The sequence below is a fragment of the Athene noctua genome, chromosome 3, assembly GCF_965140245.1.
Source record: "Athene noctua chromosome 3, bAthNoc1.hap1.1, whole genome shotgun sequence".
Classification (NCBI taxonomy): domain Eukaryota; kingdom Metazoa; phylum Chordata; class Aves; order Strigiformes; family Strigidae; genus Athene; species Athene noctua.
The window spans coordinates 16,227,314-16,244,946 of record NC_134039.1 but is presented as its reverse complement, the minus strand read 5'-3'; the positions used below and the strand labels follow the sequence as shown (position 1 = coordinate 16,244,946).

General features: G+C 42.9%; 1 protein-coding gene across 5 annotated transcripts in view; it reads right to left on the bottom strand.

The window, feature by feature from the left end:
• Positions 1-966: 966 nt before the first annotated feature.
• Positions 967-17,633, bottom strand: part of DENND5B (DENN domain containing 5B) — a 119,807-nt gene continuing 103,140 nt past the window's right edge. For all 5 annotated transcript variants that reach the window (XM_074902071.1, XM_074902072.1, XM_074902070.1 and 2 more), the window contains 9 exons: positions 15,104-15,232; positions 13,658-13,779; positions 11,927-12,072; positions 10,159-10,277; positions 8,796-8,983; positions 7,065-7,147; positions 6,779-6,905; positions 5,796-5,970; positions 967-4,921 (listed from right to left, as the gene is read on the bottom strand). In XM_074902071.1, the coding sequence (XP_074758172.1) occupies positions 4,738-4,921; positions 5,796-5,970; positions 6,779-6,905; positions 7,065-7,147; positions 8,796-8,983; positions 10,159-10,277; positions 11,927-12,072; positions 13,658-13,779; positions 15,104-15,232 (1,273 nt within the window). In that variant the 3' untranslated portion in view covers positions 967-4,737. The remainder of the gene's footprint in view (positions 4,922-5,795; positions 5,971-6,778; positions 6,906-7,064; positions 7,148-8,795; positions 8,984-10,158; positions 10,278-11,926; positions 12,073-13,657; positions 13,780-15,103; positions 15,233-17,633) is intronic.

Sequence of the window (17,633 nt, the reverse complement as noted above, 5' to 3'; positions counted from 1 at the left end):
TGGATTTTATTCACATTCATGGGATCCTGCTATTTTGCTGCTACACTGTTGATAAACATCAGTATCACTAAATGAAGTATTTCAGGATTCCCAGATATATGGTCCCAGGCTCTGAGACTTTCCATTCTCTCCTGAAATTTTCTGCATTTTCCAAACCAAGAGTTAAGACAAATGAGCAGACATGCCCCACCTCACACACACAGGTGCAGGGAACTGCATTTCAACTATGCAGTTTTCAAAAATTCTCATATTTTTGCCAGTTCCAGCAGAACTAGAGCTGGGAGGGACAGGACAGGGGGCATTTCTGAAAACCCAGTCCAACTTAGAAAAGCCTTTAATTACTAAGCAGGGAATCTCACTATCATTCTCTTGCACCTTTTTTTTTTGCTGCAGACACCCATCTCTTCATCAACCCTTTCTTATGGGATGTGCTAACTGACAGGCTGGAGGGCATGAGCTTCATTCCAGTTTTTTAACCCTGAGTTCAAACATCAGAGCAACCGATGTCAAGAAACCCTCAGCTGCAGTTAATCCCACGCTTCCCATTTTGCTGCCAACAGGATCCCAACCCCCTTCTCCCCACATACTCCAGATACTAAGGGAGAGCAACCCAGGCTGCCTAGCAAACAGCACCCTGGTAAGAGCTAAACTTCACCGAGATCCCATTTCTTCCCTTCAATCAGCCATGCTTCACACCTAAGTCTTGAAAATGAAGAGCTGGTCAGGCTTGGTGCAGTCAGGCTTTTGTGTCAGGTGAGGCAGAAGGGCAGGTTTTGAGAGCAGACCCTCATTGCCCTCCCTCCCCCTCTTTGCTCCAGCAAGTTCTCAGTACAGGAGTCACTGTCAGCTGAACCATTTTGTTCAACTTGTTCCCTTTATGAAACATGCCCTCCAGGTTCAGATTAGCTCTTTGGCTTGAGACTTGAATCCCTTGGCTCCCCTGAAAGGAGAAAGTGACACCAACCATTATTCTCAGAGTTTTATTTGTAAAGGACATAGCATGAAAAGCTGTATTTCAATGTACTTCAAAACCTGAAAAACCCATGTCAGTTTGTGGTATGTATGTTAAAGTGCTTGATATTAACAATACTTTTACTAATGCTGTCTTGAAAATAATCCAGTTCTTATTCAGTTAGTAATAATGTAAAGACAAAATATACTTAATGGAGACATTTAAGGATCATTTTAAGCTATACAGGGCACATTTGTACATTTCAAGTGCAACATACAATATTTCCCCTTAAGATGGACACCTTCATGTGATTGAAAGAAGGAATTTTCTCAAATATGCTGTTGCTCAACTATTCTAAAAAGACATTTTTGAGCAATGAGAATTACACAATCTAATTACACAAACCAACTCAGAATAAACATGAGCAGATTTTTGACTAAACAGCAGAATTTAATTCATTTCAGAGAATTATAAATACACATTTTGTACATAGTGAGGCATTTGATTCTCTGACTCCTTCAAGTTACCATGCTGGATGTTAGTATAACAGGACTCAGACATCTGCAAACAGGTATTGGATAGGATTTTTTTTTTTTTAAAAAAAAAGCAGATACCAGAGAGCTTTGGTCTTTTCCAAGATTCCCTTTCTCAACCAAAGAAGGTGCTTTAACACTGAAGTAAAAACTGCATTAGCTTAGAAGAATCCTGATGTGTTTTTCACCATTCTAGCGGGTAGAATGATTTCTGTAAACCTTACAGAAAAAAACCTCACAGTTTCCAATAAACAAAAGTAGTCTACTAAAAAAAAAAAAAATATCATACATGGTAGAATAAAAATTCACTACCAAGAACTGTACTCCCAATGTTGTCAAATAATGAGACTTCCGGGAATTTGAGGCACTCAGCTGTGCCCCTTTCAACATATCTTAGGGTGTTTTATTGCCTAGAAGGAAATATTAGACATACATAATTTTTATTGTATTATTATTGACAAAACCAAACAAGTCAATGCTTGCTGAAAAAGCTGATGTGACGTTGTGTCCAAGTTAAGTGCTAAAGGTTCCTTAATGTAGTTTGAAAGGGGGGAAGGGTCTGTTTGGAATTTTAAATTTTCTCAGGTTTTGACTTATTTTAACTTAAGAAAGACTTCATGTTGTTATTGCCCTTTTCTCTGTGTGTGGTTTATTCATCTATGCTTGACCTTTAGAGGTGCTCACATTTCTACTTTATCCTGCTTGCACTTAACCCATGTCATTTTGGATGAACATTACTACTGCTTAAATCATAGTCTTTGGAGAAGTATGAAGCAGTATACTTTTGAGAAGTATACAGCTAGCAAATGCAGATGATGCTGTGAAGAAATCCAGTGACTAAAGAGGTTATTATTTCAGTAAAATGAAAGTCACTTAGACTGGGTTGGGCGTGAAAAAATCATGTATAGCAGTCATTAGACATAAAAGGCCTGGGTGGTAATAGAAATCAAAGCATCCTAAGCAGTCATTACCAAATAATGCTGCCACATGGTTTCTGGTACTAAATGTATAATTTATCGATAGAGTTAAGTACTAGGGATGCATCTTCAATTGCTGCTGAAGGGTTGTCATGCATCTTCTGCTGACTTTAAGCAGACTTGCCTGGCTACAGAGAAAACCCTAACATCCCAAATTTCACATTTCTGGAAAGATAAGAGATGTCACACAGCTGTGGGCTTTGGCTACTAACTCATGATCCAGCCTTTACATTAGTTCCTGACACCCACAATAATGACATGGCAGTGCTACTTACAGTATTTGGGCTGAGTTTAGTCAGTTTAAGGATGTACAAGCTCAGGAAGAAAGAATGATTAAAAGCTGGAACCCTCATTAAAGTCAACAACTCCCTGACAGCGTTATTTTACTTCTTTATTAGAAACAACAAACTACGACATAAAACTCTCCCTTCTAATGAAACAAAGTCACATAAAGAGTTTTCTTCTAGCTGGGAATATCACATTGACACTAAAGTGAGTGCTGTTATAAGAACTGGACAGCAGAAGGACCACAAGAAAGTAGAGAAGCTTGACTAAAGGCAGGTGAGAAAACAAACCCTAATTATCATCCTTTTTCCTTTTCCTTAGCTCTCATCCCTCTCTCCACCACGTGCATACTACTCTAAGATCTGCTACTGCCCACCATTATCAAGTCCCTCCTAATGCCCCTTGGGAGCACAGTGCAAGGCAATACACTTACAGTGCAAGGCAATACACTTACAGTACCAGTTAGGGGCCTTTCCCAAGCCACAGCTGACAGTGAGACATCCACAGATATCTGCTGATGAAATGGCCAAGATCATAGGGAATAAACAAGTGAAAGCAAACACCTGTATTTAAACTAACCTCCAAAAACCAAAACCAGATGAAGATAACTATGCCCTCAGATCCTTCCAACTCCCATCCACAAGAATGGAAAATACACTCCATATTTGCTGCATGGTTTCCACAAGATGATTTTAATGTTATCTCCTGTTAAATTTTTAGCATACAGGATTTCAGTTACTCCCAGTTCCTCTTCAAGAGCTGTATCTATATATACATGCTCTATTACTAACACATTAACTGGAAAGAGTGTAGGAGAGGAGCCTCAAAATACCAAAGTGAGATTCTTTTTTTATCTCTGCTTTTTCTTCCCTTTTTTTTTTTTTTCTTCTTCTTCTAGCTGGGTAATTTAAAAAAAAAAAAAAAAGTAATCAAAGATGCTGTACTTCCTAGGAACAATCATTCTGTGGGATAAAGGAAGACTCATAACCTGTCAGCATTTCAAAAACAGCTGATACAGTTCAGTACCAGAGCAACATCAGTGTTTGTGGCTCTACAGCAATGATTCTTCTCAAGAACAGCAAGAATTTGCTATGAACCAAATTCCTCAACATGGAAAAAACCCAACAAAACAGCACAAACTGGCTGGCTGAGGGCAAATCATCTGAACATCTAGACAGGCAAGGGACACATCGAGCGAGTCAAGCAAGCCATCACTGCCCATCTCAGGCTGCAGCAGCACTGCTTAAACAGGCTCCAAGGCTGACAGCAGTCCTCCTCTCCAGTGTTTAAGCATTTCAACACTTGTCTCCCCTTTTGGAGCTCAACAGAAGTGACATAAAAGACCCTACAGAAAAAAATGACGACTCTCAACTTCTGTGCAACTTCTGTGCATGGAAAGGGTTGAGTCTTCAAACAAAAAACTAAGAGAAACCATGTACAATAGGGTAAACCAGCATATGCTTACAACATTCCCAAGAAACAATCGCAATGGCTACATAAGGATATTTGCTGTATTAATTTGCAATACCTGAAAAAAGCCCTGCTGAGTTTGCGTTGTATTTACACATCGATTGGCTTTTTCCTTGCAAGCAAGTAGCGGCATCCCTTCCCACCTCGGTCCTTCCCTCCCCCCAGTCCTTCCCCTGGGTTTAAGCTACTCATACTCAGAACAAGAACATTCAGTCTAAGAAAAATTTCTTAGAGCAATATAATTTCTTAAAGAAGATAACATATTTACACACATCTAACACATGAAAATACTCTATTTTATACTAAATTTCTGTTTCAAATAAACTACAATACTGCATCTTAGCTTTCTGCAGCTTTAGAAGACAGTCCCCATTGGGCACAAACTGGGCTTCCCACTCTCGCTTCAACTGGCAGCTTTGCCTTACAGTGGTGCACTACCATCGCCTTCAAGTCCTGACAGGTCTCCAATTGTGGTTTGCTTGCTTGGGAAAGGAATAATGAAGTTCTCAGCAAAGCCATGCTAAACATCCACTCCTTTAATGAGTGATCCTTCTAGGATGATGTTGAAATCTTGCAATGTCTGTAGGACTCGGATAAGGGAGTTGACAGTCATGCGGTCCCGTAGGAGAGCATTTTCCTCATACATCCTTGTAATGGGAGGGCACTCTGCCAGCAGCGGGATCCACTGAGCGAGCAAGTGGTCCCTGCAAAGGGGATGAAAGGAGGTATTTTAGCACCAAGTACAATAGATCTCAAACAGAAATTCTTCTCCAAGAACTAACACCACCCAAAACATGCAGTCTCTTTTTGTGGGTGATACATGTTGTCTGCACATAAAAATTTCTGGTGTTGTCATAACCCTTGATTTTGTTAGAAAAATACAGGTAACTTAACATACTGTAGGAATGAAGATGGAAGGTTATCAGCAGAATTGGACAGCTGACTTTAGAAGAATTCAGCAACATTTTCAGATCAGGAAAAGGTAAAGTGAAAGTCAGGAAAAAACAATAGACTGTTTTCCAACTGGTTTTCCATGTATCCAGACAGACAAGATAAAAATGGTACTTATTTCTAGACATACTAACTTTCACCCTCCAAAATACAACTAAGCCACTCCCCTGGTCCCTCCGCAAGTGCAAGACAGAGAGTATCCTATTAGGAAATAAAGATTCACCTAGAATAGTTTTTGTCAAAATTGTAACAGACATCCTATTTTCATAGGCAAAATGATTCAATGAGGATTTAAGAATGCATCAACTCTTGCAAAGGGACTCTGCATTCCCAAAGCCAGTACTTCATCAAAAAACAATTTCAAGACAGATTTCATACATATAACTGTCAAGCTAACAGTTATAAAAGAGCTCAGAACATTTTTAGCAGTTTACATACAAGCTATGTATCATTACAGCTTCTTTGTTCCAGTTTTTCATATAGTATTAAAGCTGCCTAAAATAGGTACTGGATAATAGATAGGTATGAGATGTTTTAAAATGAAAAACTAAAGGTAGTAACAACAGTGTAAAAGTATTCTTCTACTCTAATGCAAGTGGACACATATAACAAAGAGCAGCTAGGTACCTTGTCCCCAGGCAAACCAGAATTTGGAATTTGCCATCCTTTCCAATGTTCCTTGGAGCTGTATTGATGGCATTCACATAACGACAGAAGGTTTTGCATGAAGATCTCTGAAGCAAAAGGGCTTCCTCATTGTCTCCAATCTGGTCAGTGGTTTCAAAATAAGCAACAGCTTTCTCTGTGGTAGGGAGAAAATCAGAACCCAGTGAGCAGAAGTACTTCATTGTGACATAGAATCACACAACAGAATCCTTAAAAAAACAACCTGCTGAGAACTATTGCAAAGTTTATACACGGATTCCTCACTGAAGACTGTAAGTAGGTAGTGATCTCCACCTTTGCTACACAGCAGTGGTCAGCAGACTGGCTGATGTCCGATATAGTTAGGTAACACCAAGGAGCTGCACCAGAGTACCTGCCAATGGTTTCATCGTAAGTGATAGCATCAGTTTTGATTTTTCACCTCATGTGAGTAAGCACTTACCCTCAGGCTAAGTATCTCAACTTGTGAGCATGTTTTAAGGGACTAAGTACATCTTAAATTACCGCAACATAGGCCTACAGATAAGCAGCACCAGAACACCAGTGCAGTGATTAGAAAGAGTTCTCAAACAACTAGAAATCCAAACCTTTCACCCTCTGTCTTCCTAACTCTCCCCCTAACATCAATTGCTACTCTACCTCAACCTCCAGCCTACCTTCTTTCTGGGTAGGAAAGCAGCTATTTGAACATTCATTCATCTATAAATAAATGACTAGTATTTGAAGTGCTTTTAAATTTCTGCACAGATTCACACTCATCCCTTTATATAGAGTTTAGTATTTCTCATCTTCCATCTTGTTTCTCATTGCCTTTAAGCAATCTGGAGCAGGTGCTCGGCAGGAACAAATGGCACCCTAGCTGACAAGAATCCAACGTCTGTGCATGAAGAGTCATTTTGCCCTAAGCTTTCTTCTCCTGTCTCCAAGATCACATACCAGCTTACCTATGAAATCCCAGATGAAGACATTCTTATGAAAAATGCGAGCTGATTTGAATCCATGGTGGAAGACCTGCTCCAGTGCTGCAACCAGACCGTTTTCTCCACACAACAGAATGGTAAGGCTCCCTCTCTGTGGGAGAGTCTGTTAGTACAACTTGCCTTGTTTGTATGCCAGAAGCTTCAAATCTAAAGGTTAACAGCCTCTAGTGATACTTCAGATCCATTTCTGTTTATAAAAATATTCACATGCATTGTAGATACCAGGCAAGTAGCAAAAAGTATTAAGTACCTCTTTCTCTGGCTTGTGGAAGTGTTTCACAATATTGTTCACAGCTTCCCCGATTCCCTCTTGGATCTGTCCTGCATTAGGCTCTGTGAAATGATGGAGAGCATACTAGCTGGAGATACCAACTTTAAAACATTCATCAGATTCTCATGGTGACATAGCTTGAACTGCAGGAATTATTCTGTATCTTTAACAAAGTTCAGGCAATCATTTGTCTTCGGTAAATCTGAGCCTTAATTACAAGCAACTGATGAGCAACCATGTAATAGTCAAATAAATCACCCTACTTAAAAAAGCACAACCCAAGGATCTGGCTTGATAAATATTTTGAGTTAATCACATCTTGCTCATCACATAAGATTACAGCAACCCTCACATGAAGAGACATGGGCTGAAAGGTTGTAGCCCAGTCATTTGACTCACTTCTGCATGACAGAGGCCAGAAAACCCAGCACTCTAACTCCTGACTTGAACCCACAATGTTTTATTGAGCCAAAACAGGTATCTATTTTAGGTGCATATCTAGTCATTGTACCAGTGTGAGGGGCCAGGGGCCACAGGCAGAGAATATTCCTTATGAATGGTTCCAACAGTAAGTTATCTTCTGTGTTAAAAACATAAGCCATGTTTCTGCTCTGAATCTGTTTAGCTGTATGCCTCTGCTACTGAATCATGCTATGCCTCCACCTGTTACCATCTCATCTTCCTATGCAGGTACCTGCAGAAAATTGAGTCCCTCAACAGAACAGAAAATTATCTAGTCTCTCATCCACTTTGATTAAAATAGACTGAACTTTTAAAACTTTAAGCAGGTGTTTTCCAGACCTCAATTATTTTCATGATTTTTCTATGAGTCCTTTCTAGTTTTCAGACATATGTAGGTTACTATTAGCTTGTCCTACTATTTTGGAAACATGGAGTAACTCAGTATCATTCTAGTACATGACCACCTCCAGAGTCTCTGGCAGGTCTAACACAGAGCCTCACATAGCTCACAAGACAAATGAATTACTGGGCCTTAGTGTTCTCAGATCTAAGGAAATGCTCTGGTGCACACTTCTCCAGCTAACGTGGACTCACACATGTGAAGAGCTGCAGTGGTCCTGTGGTAGCTTTTAGATGCTGCATTACTCTTGGAGGCTAATCTTTCCTTGCTTGACATTTCAGCAGTCATGTCCTCTAATTTTATAGGAGCTGGATCGATTTACGAACAGGATCTACACTGTGCTCATCTGTATGCTTTAGCAGCGAACGCCTCAGGTGGCCCTTACAGTCCCATGCCTCATTGTAGCCAGGTGCACTTATACATAAAAGCTAATTTTAGGGACATGAAGATGATGTCCCCTAGGGTTCCTCTGGAGATGTACTATCCACATCAGGCTCTGAACTGCCCTTCAGGGAGGACTGTCTTCCCACCGACTGCAAAGTTTGCTGGGAAGCTGAGCAGCACCAGCTACTGCAAATTCTGCTGCTTCATCCTCCCTCATCTCTTATCTCCATGCTCCAAGGAAAGAGATAATTATCTCTCAACTGTCAAAAGGGGACATTGAAAGAGGCAGTGTGTACAGTCACAGAGCAAGCTGCAGACAGAGTCCGGGACAGGAAAACCTCATCAGCTCACAGCTGTTTCTCTGCACCATGCCTTGCTTAAGTAGGAGCTCTCCTGTTCACAGGAGCTTTATTTCTCAGCAGTTGCTGCCCGCTTCTCTAGGGCCCTGGGGAGAAAGGACTTACTGGTGTTCTTCCCTGTGAGGGAAGTGATGCTCAGTCGTCGAGCTGTGGTAGGAGATTTCTGCTGGGGTGGGGTACGGCACTGCTTTCCCAGCTCTTCGTCAGAAGTGGAGGACACCAGCTCTCCAATGAGTATTCGCTCCAAACTGCCATCATCAACGCCCTTTCCCAGCCATCGCCCACAGGGAAACCTGCAGCACAAGCACAGGTCAGCCACACAGGTAGTCCAGCTTGATCTCTAAGTCAGAGGGACAGCTAGCACCCATAAACACCGCTGACAGGCAGGGAATGCTCCGAAGCAAGAAACTTTTCACAAACCAGAACTCAGCAGGCAGCATCCCCTGCACCACAACCGCTAAGACTAAAGCAGAGAACTACATTCAGCTCCATCCTTAGGAAAAGGGAAATATGCAAAGCTTGCATGAAAGCATGGGACAACTGAAAGTGTTACACACATATATTTCACGGGACACATCTTGCTTTCTGCCAGATTATTTTTCACTTGCAACTACAACCAATTATTCAGCATTTACAAATATTGTGATGATTAACTGCTAAATTTCCACACAGAGTTCCCACCCAACTCAAGCTGTGACATCTCCTCATACTCAAGCCTCACCTCACATTTTATTGCTGTACTTTTTTACCCCATCCACAGTCCTAATGAAATCCATGCACATGTCCACACCCCCAGTGCTTGTACCCCATTTCCTCCTCCTTTTCCCCATACACTGTGGCCAACCCTGAGCTCTGGAGCTCACCTCTCTGAATTATAGTTTTCTAAGTCCAAAAATTAAGTCTGCTTAGCCAGATGTTTTGTAAGACTAATGATGAATTAGAAGATCATTTCAACAGAAGAGGTATGTATTCAACAGATTAAGAAATCATCAAAACCTTTCATTTTCTTGTAAGATGAGTTTTTGTACATTTATTACAGTACTTACACATCTGAGTATTTTTTAAAAGAAAAAGAAACCAAATATTTGCCCTAAACTATCATTCCAACTCTTGGGGTTTAGACTTCATTTGTGCACAATTTTACCACACTACTTTAAATTGAAAGATTTAATTATTAGACAGAAACATACCATCACTTCTAAAGTATCCATACTGCCCATACTATGTCCTGTCTCAGAGAGATGCAAAGAAAATCCTACATTCAAGTCTCATTTAACATTTATTAGATTATTTAAGTTCAACTAGGGCTTCTGAAATGAGAGCTGGGGGTGGGGGAGACCATCCCAACCCTACTGGGTACCCAAATCAGCCCACAGCACTCCATCAGCTGAGGAAAAGATAAATCCCTTCTTGCTTTCTCTAGATTTAACTAGGGATTTCAGACAAAGAAAATTAAAACGTTGCTTACTTGTACGTGTGTCCTGTTATTTCATTTCTGACCATGACACAATCAACCAGCCACTTGGCTAGTAGCCCTGAGTTGTCATGACCAATCTGAACAGTCGTCAGTTTCCCTAAATTCTGGCACTGAAATGAATAACAGTTTTTACTTAATTTAAAAAACAATAGACACCACCACCCCCCATGCACACATATTGTCTCAAATGTATGTTTTTATTCATTTTCCTTTGATTTATACAGCAATTATTTTCAATGAAACATGCAGAATGTTTTGAAAAGCAGAATTATTTCAGAGGAGAAAATAAATACCTTTAAATTAAAAGCTTGTGAAGAGATTACATTCTTTGTGGTGAGCACTCACTCAATATTTCTGAGAAGTGTTAATTACCAACTTCTGAGCTAAGGTGATAAAAAGGTGTGCTTTTGTAGAAGAAATGGATCTTCAGTACAAACAACTAAAAAAATGCGTTCTGCGCAGGCTGACCTTCAGCTGGCTCACTCCACACTGTGAAGCAGTCCCTAGATCCTGTATTATCGATTTGCTTTTTGTTGGGCAAGGCAAAAATCACTAACACGAGACTCTTAATATCACAGAGACAAAATAAGGAAAAGAAGGGACTGTGAATTCCAGTGCAATATGTAATTGTAGGTGGGGCCGGCAGCAACATCTATTAATGTCACCTAAACGCTTCCCTTGCAAGACCTTGGTTTTCATTACTTTTAATACTGCCAAACAAGCAGCTTGAGTTGACATTTTCCATAGTGGCTAGCTACCCAAAGTTGATATTTTAGGAAAGCTTCAACCAAAGGAATAATCCAGAATAGTGTTATGGTCCTTAGAAATGTCTAAATATGTTATTTTGCTTGTTAGAAGTCTGGAGATCTTTTCTACAAAATACTAATATCTGAATGAGAGGCAGCCATTGTACACAAAAAATATCCTCTCCATCTCTGTCAAAATCTATGTTTGGCAAGAGGGTTTTTTCCTATTGTTGCTGAAGACCAGTCTGCATATGCTTAATGGATGCAACTTCACTTTTACTAGCAATTTTCCTACAAAATCAGTCTTTACTTGATATGGTAGAGCCTGGAGCTACAGGAACCTGACTGGGCTTTCCCTGCAATTCCTGCTACCATCTGCTTTGGGTTGGCACCAAGCCAACATGTAATTGATGGATGGGAAAGCCAGGTTGTCAAATGCAAAGAGAAAATCACAGCAAGCATGGAGAATAGAGACCGATGGGGATGGCTGCTCTATGGTTTCCTGGGGGTAGCCCCTGAAGCTAGGAAGTTGAAGGGCTCAGGGGGTTAGACTGGCTGGTTGGAAGGAAAGTAGCAATGCTGGACGAGGAGCTGAAGCAGGAGGAGAAGCAATTTGCAACTGAACAGAGGTAGAAAGGGACCTGAGTGGTGTTAAGTGGCAAGACAGATTGAAAGAAGGGGAAAGAAACTTGGAAGGGGAATAAGGAGTTGGAAAAGAGCCCTGAAAGGTCGCATATCTCAAACTAGACTGGCTAGGTGAGAAGAGGAGCCCTGGGCTGGGACAGGGACAGCAGTAAAGCCTGTGACTAAAAGTGGTATGTGCTCACAGGAAACGTAACATCTAGCACAGGAGGGGCAGGCAGCACTGTCTTCCTATACGTATTTGAATGTACAGTGAATCTGGACAGAATCTTAAATTCTGTGATCTTCAGACAATAAACTCTCACCAAATTAATGGTCATTGGGAAGCATGTTTCAAGTTGACAGGTAAAATGTAAAGAGAGTGTACTCACCTCAAACGTCATTTCTAGGTGGTTTTTAGGAATCTGCATTACGCCAGTATCTCCTAGTTCTCCTGATACACATATCCATGGGTTTGATGTGGTTATTGCATTGCTTAGTTTTTTGATGGGAATTATCACTGACCTATAAGGGATCACTAAGAACAGGATGGGGAAAGAGAAGTTAGTCCTGACTTCCCCCCCCCCTTAGACTAAACACAATTTCTGGAGTAAACCACACCTCTCCCTTGAAGGTAAATTCCCGTCCCATGTCTCAGCAACCTAGCAAGGAGAACCCCTGCTCTGCGCCCCCCACGAAGGCCGGGGTAAGCCTGCCGAGGGCCGGCCTGGCTGTGGCGGCAGAGGCGCGCCCCCCACGGCGGGGGGGTGCCCGCCGCCATTTCGCGGCCCTGCCGCGGCCCCTGCTGCCGCCGCCCCGGCTCCAGCGGCGGCCGGGTGCCGCCTGCCCCGAGGCGCCCGCCGGCCGGGGCGGGCAGCGGTGCCACACGGTGGTGCTGCAGCCCCGCGCCGCAGAGCCGGGCCGGCGCTAGGACGGCCCCGGCGCCTGCCGAGGTACGACGGAAGGGGTGAACGTTCCCGCCTGCGGCGGGGCCTCGCCGGGCCGGACCGGCGCGGGGTGCGCACGGAAGGTCGGAGGGGACAAGGGGTGTCGGGCATGGCGGCGTGGCTAGTGGCGGCGGGGCCGGAGTGTCAAGTCTGACGTGGACATCCCCCCATTAAAAAAAGATTCCTAGCTTCAGACAAGGCCTGCCGCCCACCCCGCTTTGGATTGGACTTCGATACCGCACAGCAGCGCTTCAAGACACTCTTAGGTTTCACGAGCTGCCTTTTGGCCTGGGTGAGATGAGGCAGCCTTCTTACTTTTCGTGTGCCAGACAGCGATACTGCACTCGAGAATATACCCTCAAATTCCCAGCGCTTGTCCTACAGGGGAAAGCTGTCAAGCTGGATGCCCTGCAGAAATAAGGTAATCAAGGATGGATAAATCTCTTTGCGCTGTGCTAGTTCTGAGAGGATTTGCTGCTTTAGCAGGAGAAAAAGTAGAACGAGTGCCTGTTTTGACAGTCACATAAAACTTGCTTCACTTCACTCTGAACAGGCAGGGAAATGAAGACTAAGGGCTGCCAAGGTGAACACAAATAATTAGGTCACCTCATGGGGTCCTGCCTTCTCCACATTGCCCTGCGCTGGGGAGACAAAGATTCATATTCATATCTCGATCCAATCTTTGCTCTGTTTACAAGAGAGGAATGGAGAGGGAATCCTTTTGGCATTTAAGGAGAGACAAAAAGAGATTTAAAATATACAGCAGAGCACAAAGCGCCTTTTTCATCCTTCAAGACTTCCGTCTCCTCAGCCTGCAGAGAGCAGGCTGTTTCCATGCGCAGGCCAGAAGGAAGCATTAGGATGTAAAGGACTTGTCAGGGAGGAAAGATGAAAGACACTACAACTCTGAGAAAAACCAAGTGCTATAGAGGCGCTCTCAGCTGTTTACTCTCCTTTGTACAGTGCTGCTATCCAGAAGAACTCCCACACAACCTTGGCTCTCCAGCTGGTTTCCCAGAGCAATACCCAGCACCCATGAGCCCAGCAGCAACAACCAAGATTTCCAGATAAGGGCTCAGCTACTCAGACACCAGCAACAGCAACATCATCTCTTACAAATCATGACAGCAACTAATTTTTATTCAGGGGGGAAAAAAAATCGATTCTCCAACTCACTGATTGTGGTGAAGACGCTTGTGAAGCAGAAGTAATCCACAGCGTTGAGTGAGAGCAGGTGATACAGAAATTGTTCCCGTTCTTCTTCACAGCGCAGGAAAGCATAACGCTTGTAAAGTTTCCTGGTAGAAGCAATACATTGCCTTTTTTTTTTTTTTTTTCTGAAAAAGCACCATGTATCTTAAAAGGTATTTGAATCTCAAAACATCAAATGAAGAGTTGATCTTAATGGGAAGTATGAAAAGTGAGATCCCCAGCTAACACAAGCTCCTAGAAACCCACAGGGGACATTTACCCCCTCTGCTACACACGTGTTTTACAGATCACTCTTGTCTCCATGCTACATAGTAAAGCTACAGAGTTCATCTCTTTGAAGGTTTTGGTTTTGCTGCAAAGCAGAGATATAAACTAACACTAATCACAGCAGCAAACGTGAAACAACATACAGCAACCTCATTTCTTCCCTGTAACTTTGTACTGTGGAATAGCCTTGTCCAATAACCTAATCTTCCCTCTGTTCCATACTGTGACAGAGAAAACTAAGCAGAAGGCACCAAGCAGCAACAGGAGTCCTCCCACCACTCTTTCAGTTCAGTGAACTGAGGGTACACCACCCATTGCCCAAATCAGTATAAAGGCACACTGGGAGTTAACCTAGCCCCTCTCTGAGAAAGCACAGGCTGCAACACTGCCTGTAGTCTGAAGGTAACAGACTCCCAAAAAGCTGATGAGGTAGACAGATGTAGATGAAACTTCAGGAAAAGACAGGCCTGCCACCTTTCGGCCTTCAGCTGATCACACAGGAGGTGACTGTCTCCAGCTACTCCTCTTCCTGTTAGAGGATTTGAGTATTTGGTAGCTTCCAGCATGAATCATGCATTTAACACCACAGAGCCAGAACTGCATGCAATAACTAGGACATTTTCTTTTCACAAGGTTTGGGGTTTTTTTCTAAATGCATTGCTTTGAGAAAATAAAGCCAGGGAACATCTACCCAGGCAGATCCCTAAGCACCTGTGTTAGCAGCTCTCCCAGCTTTGCCTCCTTTTGCAAAGTGACTGGGAGGGCTGGCCTCTAACCAGCCTCATCTGCAGTTGGGATGAGTCAACGTACTGCAAGGCTGCTGCAATAAAAGGGGCATTCCTGACCCTGCTGCTTCATTTGTACAAGATATAGTATTGTAGGGCTGTGAAATGGCTTGGATTGATCAATGCACTGATCCAGTCAAAACCTTCCTCCTGAAAATTGTGATCCTTTGTCCATGCAAGATGAACAGACTTCTGCCCTGCTGGGTAGGCAGCACCTCCTGCCCCAGCTACCCTCTGCCTTTCAGTCATTTCTAGCTGGAAACAGGGTGCCTGGTTGCACCCCAAGCCTGTACAAGCACTTTGACACACCACTGAAGAAGATGTAAAAGTGAAGCTTTGAGAGAAAGAGCCCGCTTACTTGGCAAGTGCCTGGTTGGAAAGCAGCTGCTTCAGGTGCTGAGACAAAAGCTTCTTCTCCAGAGAAAGCCTTATCCAGGCTCGGGCTCGTCCCACATCAGTCTTTATCTCACTCATGTTCTGAACATGCCTGAAACAGGTGGGAAAAAAAATAATAATAGATGAATCATAAAAATTATACATACTTCAAATGGCAACATCCAGTGTGATGTAGCAGCTGCATTGGAAAACACCTCCTGACAACATTTCTAGAGAAAGAAAGCCTCAGGCTGGCCTGGAGACATGGGGCAGCCCTTCCTGGGCATGTCAGGTTGCAACCTGGTCACACTATAGCCCATATCAACTTCTCTGTATCCTAGCATTTGCTTGGCCAAGGTGAGCAGGGGTAGATCTGCTCATCCCTGCATTGCTGGAGGTAGGGGTCCTCATGGACACTGCTAACAGTTAAAAAAAGCAGCCACCTTGTGAGACCCAGTTATACCACAGTTGTTTCCTCAGGTGTGTCTGGGAGGGCAGGACAAATACGTATCTTAGGAGTTTCTCCAAGCCACAATCTACTCTGATGGCTCTAACAAACCCCTTGATGTCAGCAGCAATGGGAAATCTGAGAAAAAGGGATTTTTTTTAAAAAAAACAGCAACAAGCAGTCACAAGCAGAATCACATTTTCAGTGATATGAGAAGCCCTCCTCTAAGCGATAATCTGAACAGCCGTTCACATGCTTGGTCTGTAGGAAAGCAGAACTGTTCCATAGGGGCTTTCTTGTATGGTTTTGCTTTTCTTTTTTTAAACTTCACATACTTCGGTTTGGAGAATGCCAGAAACCCTACTTTTAGAGCACGGGGAGCTTTAGAAGAGGAAGAGAACTGTCATGGCAGGGCAAAGGTACTTCCAAAACCACCCCAACTGGTTAAATAAACAGCAAGAAAAATGAGTAACAGTTTCCAGCAGAGGAAAGAAAAGGCTGCAATTTCTTAATTTTCACCCAGTTTGCATGTTAAGTGCACAGGCAATTCAGCCCTCCAAACCATGGTAGGCTCCAGGTATCATCAGCTGAGTCTGAACTGATCCTCTGTTGCGATTTACTTTCCAACTCCTGCATCTTCCTTTAAGACCCTCCACACACTGCTGAGTGTTACGGAATGTGGCAATGTTTACTCCAAAGAAAATCCAACAAAGTCATGCTGTGACTGATGCTTTTTACATCGACTAGTATAGTCTCACTGTCTCGTGCTTTCCCCCATCTGTTACACCCAAGCGCGTGCTTTGTGTTATATTTAGACCCTGCAATATTTGGGAAAAATACTCTCATTTGTAGAGCTTCTAACATAACAGGACTAGGACCTTAAGGGCAAATTTGCCTAGTACAACTTAGTGCCGTCCAGAAATACGTGTTCGCTCTGCACAAATGAAGTGGATACCAGCCATAGCTCAGCAGCACTGTTCTCTGCCAGGATGACCTGCCCAACTTCTCAAAATACATGTCTACCTTTGCAGCTGGGGTGTCTGTATCACATGGCACTGTGCTATATGCGCATATCTGAAGCACCGTCAGGAAGAAACAGAGTAATGGTAGCTTGCCAGTGGCAAAACCTAGGTTACTTAAAACCTTTTTTAATTTTTTTTTTTTTTTTTTTTAAAAAAAGACGCTTTCCTTCTGTTTTCTAATGTGATGCATGGATAGTTCTCTGATGGACCAGGTGAGAAGTACTAACTCTCAGTGGAGCTGTAAAACAAACACAGGAGGGCACATAACACTCACTTACAAGTCCCTTTGTAAGCAAGCTCAGCAGCCTCCCTCTGTCAGCAGCCATGGCTACCGGCTGAATCCCTGCCGAGAGCCTTGCTCCTGGCGCTGGAAAGCCCCTTCTGGCTCAGAGCATGGCAGCCAGCGTTAGCCCTTTCAGCCCAGACAGCTGGGCACGTGATCTGGAGCTCTTGAGAAACAGGGTGCGCACAACACTCAACTACATAGTGTTGAGACACTCTCCTCAGACATTTCAAGACTCTTAAGATGGGAAGATCAAAGCACCGACTATCATCTCCCTTTTCTTCCCCCCCAGTGCCCAGCTTGAATTACATCTAATAAGAAACACTGAGTAGAATATGTTATTTTATTGTGAGAAGATTTAAGTCCAGATGGACTCAATCTTATTCTGTGCATGGTCTGTGCCTCTTCATTACCTGATTCTGGTTCAGACCATATTGGCATTAATTGTGCATTTGGGAAAAATAAAGATCTGCAACCATGCATCTTGCCAGAGACATTAAAAAGATTCAGTAATCAGTCTTGGTGTCAGCAAAAGCAGAGTGTAACAGAACAGAGCATTCAAGAACTCAAATTTATTTCACTCTCAGCTGTGAGAGTCAGAACAGCTCTATTTTTATCGGTGGCCTAAGCGTAAGCACAGTATTCTCACCACCGCACAGCAAACTCTTCTTGTCAGATCACTGAGCAGCAATTTCAATGCAACTCCCTAGGTTGGGACTTGCTTTTAATCCCATTCGTAATAAAGAAAAATCTATTTACC